The sequence below is a fragment of the Equus quagga genome, chromosome 12 (genome assembly GCF_021613505.1).
Source record: "Equus quagga isolate Etosha38 chromosome 12, UCLA_HA_Equagga_1.0, whole genome shotgun sequence".
Classification (NCBI taxonomy): Eukaryota; Metazoa; Chordata; class Mammalia; order Perissodactyla; family Equidae; genus Equus; species Equus quagga.
The window spans coordinates 16,247,295-16,265,381 of NC_060278.1; the positions used below are offsets into that span (position 1 = coordinate 16,247,295).

General features: G+C 40.4%; 1 protein-coding gene across 1 annotated transcript in view; it reads right to left on the reverse strand.

The window, feature by feature from the left end:
* Positions 1 to 17,552, reverse strand: part of SLC39A12 (solute carrier family 39 member 12) — a 77,487-nt gene extending 59,935 nt beyond the window's left edge. The window contains exons 1-3 of the mRNA XM_046678050.1: positions 17,292 to 17,552; positions 9,571 to 9,852; positions 4,839 to 5,046 (exon numbers count right to left, since the gene is read on the reverse strand). Coding sequence (XP_046534006.1) covers positions 4,839 to 5,046; positions 9,571 to 9,852; positions 17,292 to 17,552 — 751 coding nt within the window. The remainder of the gene's footprint in view (positions 1 to 4,838; positions 5,047 to 9,570; positions 9,853 to 17,291) is intronic.
* Positions 17,553 to 18,087: the final 535 nt, after the last annotated feature.

Genomic DNA, 18,087 nt, shown 5'->3' on the forward strand with positions numbered 1-18,087 from the left:
AAAAAGCAATTTTCAACAGAAGATCAAAATTATACAAAAGTCCAAATGGAAATTCTGGAGTTGAAGAATGCAATAACTGAAATGAAAAATGCACTGGAGGAGCTCAACAGCATATTTGAGATGGTGGAAGAAAGAATCACTGAACATGAAGATAGATTAATAAAAATAATCCAATCTGAAGAACAGAGAAAAAAAATTTCCTAAGAAAAGGACAAGTCTCAGAGACCTGTGGGACAACAGCAAGTATACCAACATGTATGTAATGGCAGTCACAGGGAGGAGCAAGAGAAAGAAGTAGAAAAAATATATTGGAGGAAATAATGGATAAAAACTTTCCAAATCTGATGTAAAACTTTGATCTACAAGTTCAAAAAGCTCATCAGACATCAAGTAGGATAAATACAAAAAGATGCACATCTAGGCATATTATAGTCAAACTGTTGAAAGTTAAAGACAAAGATCAATCTCAAAAGCAGCAATGAGAAAATGACTCTTCATGTACAAAGGAGCATCAATACAATTAATAGCTGACTTTCCATCTGAACAATAGAGTCCAGAAAGCAGTGGAACAATATATTCAAAGTGCTGAAAGAAAAAACTGCCAATCGAGAATTTTGCATCCAGCACAATACTTCAAAAATGAAGGTGAAATAAAATCGTTCCCAGATACACCATGAAAGAGAGAATTCATTGATAATAGACCTGCCTTACAAGAAACACTAAATGAAGTTCTTTTAGCTGAAAAGAAATAACCCAAAGGGTAAATTGTGTCCACAGGAAGAAATGAAGAGCACTGGAAATGTAAATATGTGGGTTAATATAAAAACTCTAAATTTATTTTTCTCATTTACTCTCTAAACTCAATGAGAAAATACCACAGGCATTTCTTTCAAAGTCGGAAACATGAATGGATACAGATCATCTCCAGTACTATTTACCATTATATTGAAATTATTAACCCATGTAACTAGATAAGAAAGCAAATAAAGACACAATAACTAGAAAGTAAGACGCAAAAATATATTTATTTATAGGAGATGATGTGATTATATGTCTGAAAACCTTGAAAAATTAACACAAAAATTAAATAAAAGATTTAATCATGGGGCAGGTTATAAAACTGATCTACAAAAATCAATAACTTTTATATACACAAACAAAAACTAGTTAGGAGATGTAATGAAAGAGGGGACCCCATTTAAGATAGCCCCCAAAAAAGTTAAATACTTGGGTATAAATGTAGCAGGAAATGCCTAAAACCTATGTGGGGAAAATAATAAAACACTCCACAGAAACATATATGTAAACATGAACAAATGGAAATACATGCTATGTTCTTGGATATAAAGATGCAACATATTATAAATGTCATTTTCCCCAATTTATTTTATAGTTCTTTTTGCATTCACAATAAAATTATCACAAGGCTTTTTCCCAGAGCTTGAGAGTTTGATGATGTTTGTTAGGAAGCAGAAATAAGCCAGGAAAATCCTGAAAAGAAGAGCAATGAAGAAGGCTACCTCCACCAGACTTTAAAATATACTATAACGCCACTATAAATAAAACAATATGGTACTGGCACATGAATAGACAAGTAGGGCAAATAGAATAGAATACAGAAATGAACCTGATTGCATTTATCATTATATTATATAAAAGTGACATCTCAAATCAGCAGAAAAAATAATTTTCACTGCACTTTAAATAAGAGTATAAAGAAAACTGAATAGTCATGTAGAAAAAATAAACTGGATCCAATCCTCACAATACATCAGAATTAATCCTAAATGGATCAGAAATAAAAATATACAAGTACTAGAAGAAAACATAACTGAATTCCTCTATAACCTGGGAATGTGGGAAACTTTCTTAACTATAACTCAAAATCCAAAAGCAGTAAGAGGAAAGTTTGATGAATTTTATATAAATATAAAATATTTGGAGAAATGACAGGCAGAAAATGTACAACATAAACCTGGAAGATCTTACACCGGAGAGCAAGGAAGATATAAAATGTTTTATGGATTTTATCAAAAAGACTTCAGAGCTAAGATGAATAAGATTCCACTAGTCAAAGAGGGGACAATCTGAGCACCAATCAGGATAGTAACAACAATGGATTGAGAGGCATGAAATCATAAAGATATAAAAAGAAAAGCTTATTATTCTCCTTTGAATGACAGAAGGAAACTACGTTATCATTTTGAAAAATGGTTAAATTAAATAATCAAGATCCTAACTTTAAGAACCTCAATGAAATGAAATAATGATAAGGAGAAGCTTTTCCATTACAGAATTATTACACGAAGAAATGAGAAAATTAGAAGATCAGCATTTTGTAAGCTCTAAATAATTAATCAGTCTAGGCAATGATCATCAATACCTTATACTTCTCAAAAAGAGAGAGACATCCAGATGTTAAGTGCCTCCTGAGGGAAGGTACCAACCATAAGACATTACCCCCAAATAAATAAACCACTTAAACCTAATCAAGCCTCTACTTATAACAACCAATATACGTGAAATACAGTACACCAAAATACATGTTAAATGACTAGGAACGCAGTCAGCAAAATCCAGATAAGGTAAACAATCCCCATTCTTTTTCCAACAAAAAATTTGCAACAAAATAGAGAAGGTGGAGTAGGGGGAAGGCATGACACCTTAAAAGAAACCGAAAGGACATCCCAACAATTTGCATTTTATGGACCTTTATTTAGGTTTTGATTCAATAAAAAAATAAAAATACTTTTTAAAAATCAAGAGAACGCAAACAATAATGGAATTTTTATATTAAGGAATCATTATTAATTTTTTTAGTTATGATATTAGAAATAAGCTGCTTTTAAAAAAATCCTTCTTGAGCCAGCCCTGATGGGCTAGTGGTTAAAGTTTGGTGCACTCCACTTCAGCGGCTTGGGTTTGGTTCCCAGGCGTGGAACCACATCACTCATCTGTCAGTAGCCATGCTGTGGTGGCGGCTCACACAGAAGAACTAGAAGGACTTACAACTAGAACATACAACTATGTACTGGGGCTTTGGGGAGGGGGGGAAAAAAGAGGAAGATTGGCAACAGATGTTAGTTAAGGGCAAATCTTTCCCAGCAAAAAACCCCCAAAAAACAACATCAACCAATTTAACTCCTTATTTTTAAAAAAAATCCTTCTCTTTTAGGGATTCGTACAGAAATATTTAGAGATCAAGTCTTCATTTTCAAAATAATCAAGGGATGGAAGAGGGTGGGGGCATATATATACAAGATTATCCAATTACTGATAATTGTCGAGGCTAGATACGGTATGCATGGGGCTTCATTATATTATTGTTTCTACATTTGTTTATGTTTGAGAATCTCTATAATAAAAACATTTTTTAAAAACACTTAAAACTAGCATACTTTTTTTCCTCCTATTCCAACATACAATCAAGTAGCAGTAGAGTTCCAGCTCAGAGGCAGCTCTTAGAGAGAATGCCTCATGGCTTCTGGAATAAGCATCCATTCGCACTGACATAAAATGGCACTCTGAAATGGGATTCTGAATTCTCAAATGCAAAAGTGGTTGATTTTTGCTCAAATGCGTGATACTGAGCATCTCTCACGATCAATGATTTGGGTTTTAACCATGGTCCACAATGATCAATATCTAGACAACTTCCCTCGATCTTACAGCACAGCCTGCCTCTGACTGTTTTCTGTATTCCGGTCTGATGTCTCTTCCTGTGTCTTAGAGTGATGGAGCCTTCAAGTGGCATATACTTTTACATTATGTGGAAAGTGGAATCACTGTGCTCTTTCAGTTGAAATGGAAACCATCCTGCTAAAACTCCATCACTCAAAATCTCAATTTCCCAACTCCTGTTTCTCACATCAAAATTATTCTCAGCATTACATGCCTTTCCCTGGTTTATTTTTTCGTTATAACAGCTAGGTAACACAAAATAATTGCGTTTCAACTTTCGTCTTAACAGAAGACACAAATCAATTGTAGAAAAACACCGCCCTCTTTCAATTCTTTGTGCAAACAAGAGAAAGTTGAGCACTAAAGTCAATGACTCCTAGCTCTAGACCCCTTCTGTGAGAGTTGAGAGATTTATGCAGGGCACCAGGGTCTTGCCGGTCCCTTGGAAAATTCATGTCTCCCTTTATGCTGTGACTTCTCAAGAGGAAGTGTGTTGGCAGCAGCACCAGCTATTATGTGACACACCGGGACTCCTTAGTGTGCAAAACAGGCATTTTGACGCAGATTAAAAAAATAGGTCATTTCACTTTTAATGTCTTGTCAAGTACAAAGAAATGTGCAAAACAAATATTCTGATTCCATTCCTGGCATCCTAATTTCATCTTGGAGCCCCAAAAATTTGGCAGTCACAAATGGAGTCCAGATGGATATTTCACATTACTTTTATTTAAAATTAAATGACTTACTTCTATGGTTACAAGCAAACTGCTACCAAGCCTCTTGCACCATTTGGAATACTATTTCATCATTCTACACAATACTTTGCCATCCCTGACTCAGCACCATATACCAAATAGGAAAGTGTTCAGTTAGTACTCGTTGAGGATCATAACAATCTTTCCCGTTGGCTCTTCATCCACAATTTCATCATCCCTGCTAAAGTGGGCTGAGTGCATATTTTTGCCACATCACCACATAGATATCAGAGCATGCTTGTCTTGAAAAGACCACCTGAACTGTCCTAGTACATGCTAAGATAAAAAGATCTTTAAAACATACCTGAACAAATTCAGTCATCAAAAAGCTTCAGCCTTTTTTTGGCACAGTGTATTCGTTAGGAGTGACTTGGAAGTTAAATTCACGAAAATCATCCTTACCCGATAGGTGGAGAGTATTTGTACTATTCAAGGAACTGAAAATGTATTCCATGAAATAGTCTGGGGAAGGCAAGTTTCTTTGTCCCAGACAAACACCTTGGAGGGACAAAGCAATGATTGTTGCTGCCAACTGAGGAAGTGTCTTTTCATCAGCACCATGACTGTTTAGTATTCCAGATTTTTTCTGCAGCATTTTGGTTTCCATACACTGAAATCAGATACAAAGTAAAAATGTTAACTTCTGTAGTTATTTTGATTAAAACATCTCTAGGATTTCCCCAGAAGACAAAGAATAGTTCTTCATCTAAAAGAGGATTGAATTGTTTGTAGGAAGATGGCTACCATCATTCTCGAGTCTCAGATACAACTCCATTTGAAAAATATTTGTTTCTTTATCTGCTGTGACACTGAATTTTCGAACTCCCATCTCTTTGGTCCTCATTTATCTAAGCTTTCTCATTACACCTTCGGAGATGTGTTTTCTCCAAGGAGATCTCTTCCTCTTACTGCTTACATCCTTTTAATTGGTGAACTCTTTCTCTCCAGCGTTAAATACAGCCTGTAGGCTGGTGACTTTCAAATCTATATTCTTGACCTTGACTTCACACTGGCTCTGCTGCCTTGTGTCATCACAGAGCACCTCCCCTTTCACACCTGCCTTTGGTCTCAAGCTCAATGGGTGTTAATTGCAAATCAGAGCTGGGATAGTGTCTGTGTTCTTTGAACTCCCATAGGACATAGGACATGGGACATATGTGTCAATTTTTGTTGATTAAATTATGAGCATTTGAAAGGCTAAGACTCTTGCCTTATATCCCACTAGTATTCCCATTCATTTATTAAACATTTAGAGTGCCTACTATGTGCCAGACACTATGCTACTCAGTCCAATACCCATATGTTCCCTTTTCATCCTCCCAAAGCTCTGAGCACTGGATCCTATTTTCACAGATTACCTGGCCAATAAAGGGCAGAGTCCCAATTTGCGCTCAGGTATGACTCCATAGCCTATTGTCTTAAGTACTTTCTCATGTATATAGAAGTAAATTGAAACACAGGATGGTGATAGGACATTCATATCATCAAAGCAGTTCCATAGCACAGTGCTTGGGACAGACAGACAGTTAAGGTTTTAATACTGTCTCTGCTATTTCTAATCAGGTAACCTCTGGCAAAATGATCAACCTTCATATTCATCATCTGTAAAAACGGACACCTTTTAACACCTATTGTGCTGCCTACCAGAGAGATTACTAAGAGTAGATGAGACAATGGGTGTAAAACAATTAATATAGACGTGGCACACAGGACACAGTCAGCTAATCTTTGCTACTATTATTGTTGTCCCCAGGAACAGTGCATCTGATAGGTAACAGGCTGGAGAAGGTGACAAGATTCAGATCAAGGAAGGCCTTATATTTAGTGCTATGAAAACTTTTCCCCTGAAGGCTCCAGAGGAGCCACTGAATGATATAAACAAGAGAATAATACAATAAATATATTAGAAAAATATCACTCTGGTGGCAAAGTAGTGAATGGATTGACAGGGGAAGATTTAAGGGCAGGAAGTCTAGCTAAGAAGTTATTGATGAACCCAAGATATTTCTTGACCTAAGATGGTAGCACTAGAGGTGGAAAAAAGTGGATGCACCTGAGAAATTTTAAGAAGGTAGACTAAATGACTTGGAGGGAAATACGAAGGAGTACAGAGAGTCAAAAACAACTCAGGTTTCTGGGTTTGACAACTGTGTAATGGTCATGTCATCTACTATGACCCCAATTTTTCCCAAATAGCCAATATATGTCTGGTACTTTCCTAGGTGCTGAGGATGCACTGGTGACCCAAAGAAAAAGCATTCCCTACCCCAGAGATTAAGGTTTAGTATTGTTAATAAAACACTAATGTAATCAAATGTAAGATAACAACTGTGCAATGGCTTTGAAGGAGAGGTACATGATCCACTGAAGGTGAAAATAGACACTTTTCCACCCAGACAGGCAGATCAAGGAAGGCTTCTCTGAGATTGTGACACACACACAGATCTGAAGGAGTGGCAGGAAGAAATATTCCAGGTGGAAGGAATAGCATTTGCCAAGCTTCTGTGGAAGGAGGGAAGATGGCAAATATGAAGGGTCGGAAGGAGGGTAATCATCTGAGTGGGTGGAGTGAGAGAGAGCATGGTGAAAGTTGAAGGTCTGTTGGCATGTAATGGAGTTTGTTCTTTATCCTAAAATCAGCAGAAGGCCAAAAGGAAATTTTGAGCAAAGGATGGGAATGAGGGTTATACAACTGGATTTGCATTTTGAGAAATTCACTCTGGCTACGTGGTGGAGAACAAATGGACTGGAAGGAGACTCAAGTTCTCGTAGTACAGTTAGAAGTCTATTGCAGTAGTTCAGGTAGAAGATGGTGATGATGATAATGGAGAAGAGTCAGCAGATTAGGGAGATCTTCAGGAGATACCAGCAGTGGGACTTGAAGATGGATTAGACATGAAGGGATAAGAAATTCAGAAAACTAAATTTCTAGTTGCACAGTTGACTGGCGGATGATGCCATTTACTGACATACGGAGCATCTAGCCATCCTTCCTAATAGCCCAGAATATAAACATCCCTAAATTCCCTCATTCTCTTTTGTCCAAATTACTCTATCTTCCTGACTCAGTCTCTCAGTGCTCCCACCTCTCTCCATTCTTTCCACTGTTTGCTGTTTTCATGGTAAATGAACAGGGATCTGTACATAGTTCTCCAGTGGCCCTGCCTCCTAAATGGAGGACAGGCATTCTCGACCACATCTCAAAGACTTCAGGAACAGAAACAGTGGTTGGAATTCTAGCCCAGGTGAATGGGCCAAAAGACTCTTCCTAGGAGCTAGAGACAGTGGTATCCTCCAGGAGATAACCGGTCTAAGACCTAGCGAAGGGTTCTGACTGAACAGGAGCTCAATCCTTCTTGACTGAATAGATGGATAATGCAGGTCTATACATAATATTGAATGATTTTATTCTGCTCCAGGAATGTTGAATCTCACATACACTTGGAAGCACAGGTATTTGCAGGTTGTGTTGGATAACCGGAAATCTGCATTGAATGTACACACACATCATCTGCTTTTAAGTGCTGGATTTCCATTTCCATTTCCATTTAGTCTGCATCAAAAGGCAGTAACAGATAATATGACTAAAATCCTAGAGACTAATTTGAACCAATCTTGTGTTATAGAGATATTGCACTGAAGAAATTCTATGTAGTCACTCTTCCTTATTTAAGCAGAAAACAAAATTCTATAAAGGAACCCTATTTTCTCAATTGGAGATAGAAACAAAAATATGGCCAAATTTTGAGATTCATGAGATTAGTTACTGAAGTGATGCCCGCAAAGTCCTTAGTAGACAGTTTTTCCATTTGTTCTGCCAATAATAAAAGAAATTAAACACATTTACTACAAATTGGAGGATATGTTTGCTGGTCATTATGCCACAGCATGACTATGTAGATACCTTTGGGCTCCTAGAAGCCAGAAGTGGGGCCAAGAATCAAATTCATCTATACATGTCACTATAGACTGAATGTTTGTGTGGCCCCAAAATTCCTATGTTGACATCCTAATCCCTAAAGTGATGGCATGTGGAGGTGGGCCCTCAGGAGGTGACTAGGTCATGAGGGTGGAGCCTCATGAATGGCACTGGTGCCTTTATAAAAGGGACACCAAAGAGCTCCCTTGTCCCTTCCACCATGTGAGGACACAGCAAGAAGACAGCCATTTATGAACCAGGAAGCAGGCCCTCACCAGGCACCAAATCTGCCAGCCTCCCAGCCTCCAGAACTGTGAAAAAGAAACTTCTGTTGTTTATAAGCCATCAAGGTTATGGCATCTTTGTTGAACCAGCCCAGTAAGACTAAGACGCCTGTCGATGAATAATTCAAGAGAAAAAAACACATTTCACTACACTCTTCAAAATGTGCTGGGGGCTTCTCAACGAAATCTTTAAGAAAATATCGCTTAAAAATCTTTCTTATGTTCAGAGTTTGTCCGCTCAAACTTCCCACTGCAAAGCAGAAAGCAAAAAGGTAATTGAAAGGCCAGCTTTTGCTGGAAGAGTAAGGAAGGCGACAGGAGACCAGGTGCCTGTTTCCTAGCAGTGGGAGCTGTGGGAGAAGAAAACCATTTCAAAGGACACCCAGACATATGCAACACAAATTAAAAACTTCAAAAGAGAGATTGTCTTGTGCTGACTGTCATGAATAATGCATTCTGCAAGCCTCTTCTTCAGTGAAATAATGATAAATTCATCTTTCTCAAACTGGTTCTGCATTCTCCTCCCCCCCCCCCCCCCCTGAAACCCACCCCCCCCGCCAGGAGGCAAGGCACACAGCCCTCACCACCGGGGGTCGGTCCTTAGAGACCGATGGAAAGCTTTGAGTCACACTTCCTTTCATGCTCAGGGGGAGGGGACTCAGGAGAAGAGAGCTGCCCTGTCACCTGGCTTGCCCGCCCATTCACCCACCCAACTTCTGGCTAAAACTCCTCTTACAATAATGAGTCATTACATTCCCTCTTTTAGACTCAGAATTTTAAATTACGTCACTCAACATCCTATAACTAAAAACCACAAGTATTTACCTCTGTTTGAAGTCCTGAATGTCTTGGGAATAAATAAGTGACAAAAAATAAGGCTCTGAGACTGGATCTTAGTAACAGAGCCGGTTAGCAATTTTGTCCTTTTTACCTTGCTTCTAGAAGTGTCAAAGTACTGCCTGGTGAAGGCCAGGATATCCTCTGTCTCGTTCTGTGAAAGGAAGTAGGAGTCTTCATCCTGCCTGAGGCTGAGCAGGCTATGCAGGTAAAATGTGTACTCTTTATTACTCATGTTGAGCTTTGAAGAACAGATCTCTTCCTGATGAATAATGTAGTAGAGGAGAAGAAGAGAAACTCTCTGGACCACGTCCTCCCTGAGCTGATCTTCGAAATCTCCTCCAGCTATTAGTAAAAGGGCATCTGGTTCAAAGCACTGTGCAAAAACAAAAAGAAAAATTAAAAAATCAGAAACAAAGCTTAGCAAATAGTTCTAGAATACTCTCAACGAGGGTCCCCACTGCTTATTATTGTATGAATAGGAGGGGAGAGTGGGCAAGACCAATAGCCAAATTCAAATAAGATGGTTGTGGCTGCACTTTTATTTAAACAATGGTGCCTACCCAAGGAGGCCATTGTTCCTAAGAGTGGGCCCTCTATTTCTAACTATAGTGTGACTAGTTACTCATCTGCTGTCTTCAGTAAAATCAGCTGACACTTTGGCTTTTAAAGAGATGCCCCATCGTGTTTTGAATGGAATCCAAGCGCCCTACAATTTTCTCCATGGTCTGGTTCTACCTTATCTTCGCCTCTCTCCACCTCTCTCCCGAAACTTCTGCCCCTGCGGTTTTCTGGCAGCTTCACCAAGCTCTATCCCACCATCTTTCAGGCCTTCTTCTTCCTCTCATTTCTCAGATCTCAGCTTAAAGTGCCACCTGCTCAGGGACGCCTGCTTGACCACTCTGTCCAAGGTAGGAAGCCCTCACCCCCGCCCCATGTCCTCCAGCAGAGCACCGTTCAATAGAAATATAACGCAAACCACAAACATGAGCTACACACGTCATTTTAAATTTCCTAGTAGCCACATTTTTAAAACAAACAGATGAAATTAATTTTAATAATAAATCTTATTGAAATTTATATATGCAAGGTACAATAGTTGCAACACGTGATCATAATTTTTAAGAATTACTAACGAGCTATTTTACATTTTGTTGTGCTAAGTCTTCAAAATCTGGTGTGTAGTTTATACTTACCAGCATATCTCAATTCAGAAAAGTCATATATCGAGTGCCCAATAGCTATATGTGGCTAGTGCCAGCTCTAGTGCACACCACTTTTTATTTTCTTCATAGCACTAGTATTCTTTTTTTTAAGTATGCTTTTTGGTAAGGAAGATTGGCCCTGAGCTAACACCTATTGCCAATCTTTCTGGGTTTTTTTCCTCCCCAAATCCCCAGTACAGAGTTGTATGTCCTAGTTGTAAGTCTTTCTAGTTCTTTTATGTGGGACACCACCACAGCACGGCTTGATGAGCGGTGTGTAGCTCTGTGCCCAGGATCCAAACTGGCAAATGCCAGGCTGCCAAAGAGGAGCACGTGAACTTAACCACTCTGCCATGGGTCCAGCCCCCAGCACTAGTATTCTTAAATTACTTTGTCTACTTGTTTATTCTCTTTCTCCCCTTGAGAACAAGCAGTCCGTTAAGGCTGGGTTTCATCTGTGCACAGTTCTATCCTCAGCATCTAGCACCATGCCTGGCACTCACGTGGCGTGAAGATTGAATGAATGAATGCCATCGGTCTCTCTTTTATCGTACCTAGGAGAATTGCTAAAAATGTTTCCATGGGGCTTTATTTGTTACACAACCCACAGATGGACACCTGACTCATCTGATCCGGGAGGCTGACATGGCAGATGAAGGTGTGTGGGGTAATGTGGTGGGACAGTGAAAAAGAGAGGGATACAGGGGTTGGCGAAAGGAAGTTCTCCCAGCTAGGTGGGGGCTGCCTTTCTTCAGAGACAGTAGGGAGCTCCCGAGAATTCTCCTAGGGTCCCAGAAGCAGCGCATTACACGGCAGCAGCCTCAGAGTGAAGGCATCGAGGGATGCCTGTCCTGAGCCCCAGAGGAATTTGTCCCACTGTGGGATAATTTACAACAATAACTTTTAATCTATTCTCTGAGATGGAAGTTTTAGGGTTTCTAATCCCATGTCTGCTGTGTGTGTCTCTGGGGAACAGCTGGTGTATACCATCTGAGTCAGGAAGAAACACGTCATCCATCTGTAAAGCAAAGCATTAATCACAAGCCACACAGCCTCCAATCCCGATCCGACTCAACTACAAGGAGACAAGAGCTCAGCAAACAGAGGGACAGGCTTCCCAACAAGCCCAACTCTTTTTCTTTCCCCCTTTTCTCCCCAAAGCCCCAGCACATAGTTGTATATCCTCGTTGTAGTTCATTCTAGATCTTCTATGTGGGATGCCACCACAGCATGGCTTGATGAGCAGAGTGTGGGTCAGCACCCAGGATCCTAACCAGTGAACCCCAGGCCACCGAAGCGTAGCAGGTGAACTTAACCACTCGGCCATAGTGCTGGCCCCAAGACCAACTCTTAATACAGATATTAAACTCTACTGCCAAAGCCGAAGCAGCCATGCTCTGAAGGTTCGCAGGTTCTCTTCCCTAATTAGCCCATCGGAAAAGTCCATGGGTTGGTACCTGCTGGCAGGGCTGACACCAAGACCCAAAGAGGTGATCAGTTGAAACAAAAGTGTAATAAAGCCATTCTTTGTACTAAATAACCTCCTGAAGCCAAACTCTTGGTAGTATTAGCTACCATGTACTGGAAGCCATATGTTCAAGACAGTGTTAAGCACTTGATGTGTTCAGGCATTCCTCAGTGCACAAATCTCATTGGTTCTGGAAAAGTGTCAGATAACAAATCTTTCAATGGTAGGAACCTTACCGCATTATTTTAAATGGAAAAACAAAATGTCCCCAGCTTATATAATAATCCACCAAATATTTCTGCATGATATAAAGCATTTAGAATACCAATTACCAAATTATTTAATGCATAATGAATTAATAGATACATTTATACACAGTGTGCAAGGATACTGTGCAGAATTATGTAGGAATTATGTTTTCCTTCTATGAGGAAGGTATACTCATAGTATATATGAAAACCAAGATTAAGAGAGGGTGAGCAATGTACCTAAAGCCACACAGCTAACAGAGGTTGCCCAGTCTTAATTGCTGCTTGGCCAATGGTAGACTTTATTCTTATTCTTTTGTTTTGTGCCATGGAGAAGATAACCTGTGGACTCACCTATGTACTTGATATGCAGCCTCTCATTCAGTAATTTTCTCTCCCTCCTGTTTGCCAGGAAGAAATTTGACCAATAAGGAGGCAAGGGGATTAGTAAGGCTTTATATCAATCAGTGAGAACACGGTACACCCAGAGGGTTGAATGAGTTTCTGTTGATAGATTTTCAAGTGCCATTCAGGTTGTTTGATGAGGCCAAGTAGATAGGAAGAAGCGTGTCAGGAACACAAGGAGTAGGCCCTCCATAAGGTCACCAGACCACAATTTTATGGCCAGGGCTTGGTTGACAGCACACAGCCAAGACTGTGGCACCCTTCACCCGTCTGAGGTGCCTGAGACCCCTGTCCTTTCATGGTTCCTCCTCAGTGCTTTTGATGCTTCTCTTTCTAGGGTTGGAATAAGAGTGGTGTGGCACGGGGCAGCAGAGAACAGGGTAAGATCTGCCATCACGCAGATGTTCATTCCAGAATAGATTTGTAAAAAGCATGCAACTTGGAAGGCAGATTGGTCCTGACTTTGAAAAGTTTTAAATAGTTGTGGAAGCATCTCATTTTGTCTGAGTAGAGATTTTGGTCATCTTGAGTGAAGAGATGTTGTCTATTCCTTGCTTTAACTTTTTGAAGCCTGCTGAAATGAAGCTTACCCACGGATCAAATGAGAATGGGCTAAGGGGCCGGCCTGGTGGTGTAGCTGTTAGGTTCACATGCTCTGCTTCCTTGGCCCAAGGTTCACCAGTTCAGATCCTGGGTGCGGACACACACTGCTTATCAATCCACACTGTGGTGGCATCCCACATACACAGTAGAAGAAGATGGGCACAGATGTTAGCTCAGGGCCAATCTTCCTCAAAACAGAAAAAAAAAGACAATGGGCTGAAAACTATGTGTTCTTTTATGATATTTGAATCTTAGACAAGTTACTTTAATACAAAAGGTGATGGCTTGAGGAAGAAAGCTGTAGGAAGCCTCAGCAGAGCTACCAGAAGAAAATTTGAATTCTCCTCCGGGCATGGACATGACCAAAAGCACTATGGGAGTTGGTGGGGGGGCTGGAATTTTCAGTTCATCATCACTAGATTTGTTTTGGTTGTTAAGGTTTCAGGAGTGGCTCAGTTGTGTTTGGGAAAGGATGTTTAACACAATTCTGCAAATACTGGCACCTCATAGGTTTTCAGATCTTTCTAAGGCTCTTATTCCCGTGAAGTGACTCTTTGTTGAGAAGAATGGACTCATTCAGGAATAATCCATTGATTTCTCTTTGAATCTTGTCAGGTGGAGGCATAAGGTTTAAGGGAAAAAAATCAGGGATTCTAGAAATTAATTTTCAAGACTTCATAAGGAAATGAACTTTGAGAAAAGACTGGTTAAAATGCAAGAAGCCCCCTTACTAAGCTAAATGGACTACCCAGATATTTGGGGGTAATTTTCCTGGCACCCTGTAGCCAAATCAGGTTGCCTCCCTCAGCTGCTTAATTCAGCTTTGCTTGTTGCTTATGTGTCCCAGGTGACATGGCATGTGTTGCTGCCATGTCACATGCACATGCCAGGTGTCACTGAGCTGAGAGCCTCAGCGACAAACAGCCATAGGAAACCTTTCTTCTACATCAATAAGGCAGATGTCAGATCTGCAAGATAAACTTTAGGGGTTTTAGACCAAAAGATGTTCAGAATTTGATTTGGGCTTATGGGTGAACCCATTGCTCTCTTTTAAGTCCTTAGATTTTTATAAGGTCTTTTTTTTTTTTTGGTGGGAGGGAGTGTTAACAATTGATCGTAAAATACAAGAGAGAAGTTGTATTTCTTCCTTTTCTTCCCAAACAAAGATCTGGAAGGATGTTGGCTGATGACAGGCACTAGTTTTTTGTGGCTCTGTACTAGATTTAGTACAGGCATTTCTGATGGACAAAAAGGAAAAGTTTCAACTAAGAAGAGTTAAGATAAACTTGTCAGCTAAACAAGTTAAGATAAAGCTTGATGCTTTTCATACTTTATCCCATGAGAGTTATGACAAATGGCAAGGGTGGGGAGTTGGGGGGTGAATTAAATGCAGGAAACTAAAGCAGTGGTTCTCTTCCTTGAATGTGTCTGAGAATGGCCTGGAGACTTTGGTTAAAAACCCCAAGGCCCCGGGACAGTTGAGGGGGTTTGGGGGATGGGTAGAGGGGGAGGAATATCTCATTTCTCAGCAGCACTGGCTCCAGTGTCCCTGGAAAACGAAGGATTGGACATTTCCACGAGGTACAGAGAATGTAAGGGGACCGAGAGAGCTTGAGTGCCCAGGTCTACTCACATATGGTCATGGGGCCTCAGGGATGGCTCCCTAAGGAGGAAGTCATCACCTCCATCTTATGTCTGAGGAAGCTGAGGCTCAGCACGCCCTAACAGATAGAAGGTGCCAGAACAAGGATTCCGGCCCGTTGCTGGCTAACTCCAGACACTAGGTTCTCTTCCCTTCAGCACACCTGGAACCCACGTGGAGTCGTGATTTCCACCATTACTGAAGTGGAATTTATTCTTTTAGAGTTACTTAATCTCTCACTGAATTCATTAAAAAGCCACGATCAGTCAATCTATCCATTTTCAAAGGCTGCAGCTTGAATGGATTTACTTTTAAATGCATACTGCTCTCAAATACTTCAGATTGATTTTTTAAAAAATCAGTTTTTACCTAGACCTAAATTGGGAACTTTGTCCTCCCCACAAATTCAGGATACACACTTCCTTCTTTTTTGAGACATTTGGGAATATGAACTCCCCACTTTGCCCTCTTTTTACCACAGAATTTAAATATGAACTGTGCCTCTCAGTGGACAAAGTCCCTAAAAAGACAAAAAAGATTCAACAACCAGCTGAAGCCCTGTGGTTTGTGAAATCAATAGGGCACTGTTTCTCCCTGGCTTTTTATGAATGACACGAAGAGATGTCATTGGCTTCTCACTTGCGGATGAGTCAGGTGAATTGTAACCCTCTGAGCAGGTGAAGCTGAGATTTGCCTTTTTTCTACCTCAGTCTTTTTCACAGAGAAAGAGAAATGGCTGCAGCAGGAGAGCAAAGCTGTTAAAGACAGTGTTTCCCTTCCTAGGAAAGGAACGAATTCAAACGGAAGCTAAATTGGGCAAACTCTTGATAACATTACAGAAAACAAAAAGTGCAAAACAAGCCCTCCCCCACAAAAAAACAGAGAACAGTTTTTCATGTTTACATTCCCCCTAGCTAAACTAATATTCAACCAGCCTTAATAAGGCACTCCATGTCATTAGAGGAGAACATTTCCCTGAAGCAAATTCTCAGAGGACGCTAATAAGATAGGACTCCTAGTTATTTCCAGTGGGAAGTCTTCTGTTGCTATATATATAAATTAATGTCATCACAGATGAGTTGCCTATTATAACACATGTTTTCTCCGAGAACCCTTGGGAATTTTACTATTATTGAATTATTTATTGTTTGCACAGAGCAGAGAAAAATCCTTTCTGTTAGCAAGACCCTTCTGTCATGAAAAAAAACCAAAACCCTTGGCCAGGAAATGTTTCCCCTAGAACTAAGCAGGATCGAGAAGGTCTGCCAAAATTTATTTTTGGGGGAAGTTATTTCGTTTCTCTGATTTATTTATTTCTGTCTTCATTTATTTATTTATTTGTGAGTTCATTCTGAAAAATCGCATTGGTCAGGAAACAGACAGCGAAGGATTTGTTTGCAGTCATTTTAAGTCTTGCCTTTTGCGCTGCTCCTGTCAATCACCCACTCACTCTGACAGAGATCTTCTGATTTTCCATTAAACGCTAATTTTAAGCTAAAGTGGTCTGCAGAGATTTTTAAAAATCCCATCTCAGGCAAGTTAAATTTCAGTCTCTGGAGGAGGAAGCCCCAAAGTGGGCATTTTGTGAAACCCACCCAAATGATGCTGAGATGCAGCCCGAGTTTGAGAGTCACTTCAAAGACTAGCAAGAGGCTGGGAACTGGGCCTCAGGAGCCATGGGTCTCACTGTAGCTCCATCTGTCGCATTTCCCTTCCCCAGCTCAGATTCCTCATTTTCAAGAAGATGATTATCCAATTTGTTCGTTAACTACCCACCATGCAAAATATTAGAAAACACCAATCAACATCCAGGAGAAAGTACTTAAACATTCAACATTAGACAAATATCAGATCACTATTATTATGCTACAGAAAACAAATAGCATCTATTTAACCAATGATGTGCAAGTTTACTGCAAGTTCCTTGAAAGGATTAGTAGATCAGAAAGAAGAGAGAACAGTTCACACTCATAAATAAATACCTCTAAACCTGCAGAAGGGTTGTAGAAAGGCTTCCATCAACATTACCATTTTAGTAAAAAAATTCTCCCTGTCTCTAAAATCTATATGCAAAATGCTGAATAACTTGTATCCCAAATATGGGAGTTATTACGCCACAGTGCACTGCCCACTTGGCTATTGGAAGATCTGCATTTGAATTCGCTTTATGGAAGCAGATGGCTACAGAATCCATTGCTCTCTTTCCAACGCGCCCTAGTACCCGACCCCATTCTATGCACTAACCAGATTGCAATCTCCTTGCATTCCGTTGGTTCTCCGGGGGCACCCAGTTTTCTCCAAGAACGTTCTGATGAGGCTTCTTGAGTGGTTCAGGGGTGGGGGGTCACCCGCAGAGGGAACTCGTAGTACTTCTGTCAGTCGGCCAGGACTCCAGGTGCTGCTGCTGTCCTGGGCTGAGGGTTTTTCTGTCTCAGTAGAGGGAACAAGGCTGAGGAGAAGGAACAATGGCAGCCAGAATCCTGAAAGCTTGGTCCAGAAGCACATTTCCACTCCTCCTTTACCTCGAGTCTGTCTTTGACGGAGATGGGTGGGCAGGTGTTCACGGTGTAAACTCGTAACCGGAGGAATGCCTGTGGTAAAGGGGAAAAATAAAGGCTTTAATTATTGTGCCTGCAACAAGTTTGAAAGGATTCATTAATTGGGTGGCTAAGCTGATTTACAATGACAAGCTGTTTCTGAACAACATGGGGTCTGTAGGTCTTTTATAACCCAAACGGCAGGAAACTATCATGGTTGCAGACTTTCAAAGTGTAGAACGGCCAAGAAGTGTGGTACACTGCCTCTTTCTGAATTAAACACTGAGTCAAAAATCAGGAAGAACAAGTTGCTCTGTTTTCCCTGCAGGTGGAACAAGTCATAGGACCCAGGCCATGAGGAAACGCCGTCATTTTATCCCATCATAAAGTAGAGCTCCCGGTGATTTGTGGTCCTCCTCACTGAAGTAAGTAAATAAAAGTGAGGAGAAAATCAATGTTAATAAATTACCAACATCATGTGGAGTTAGAAGGTTTTAGACGAG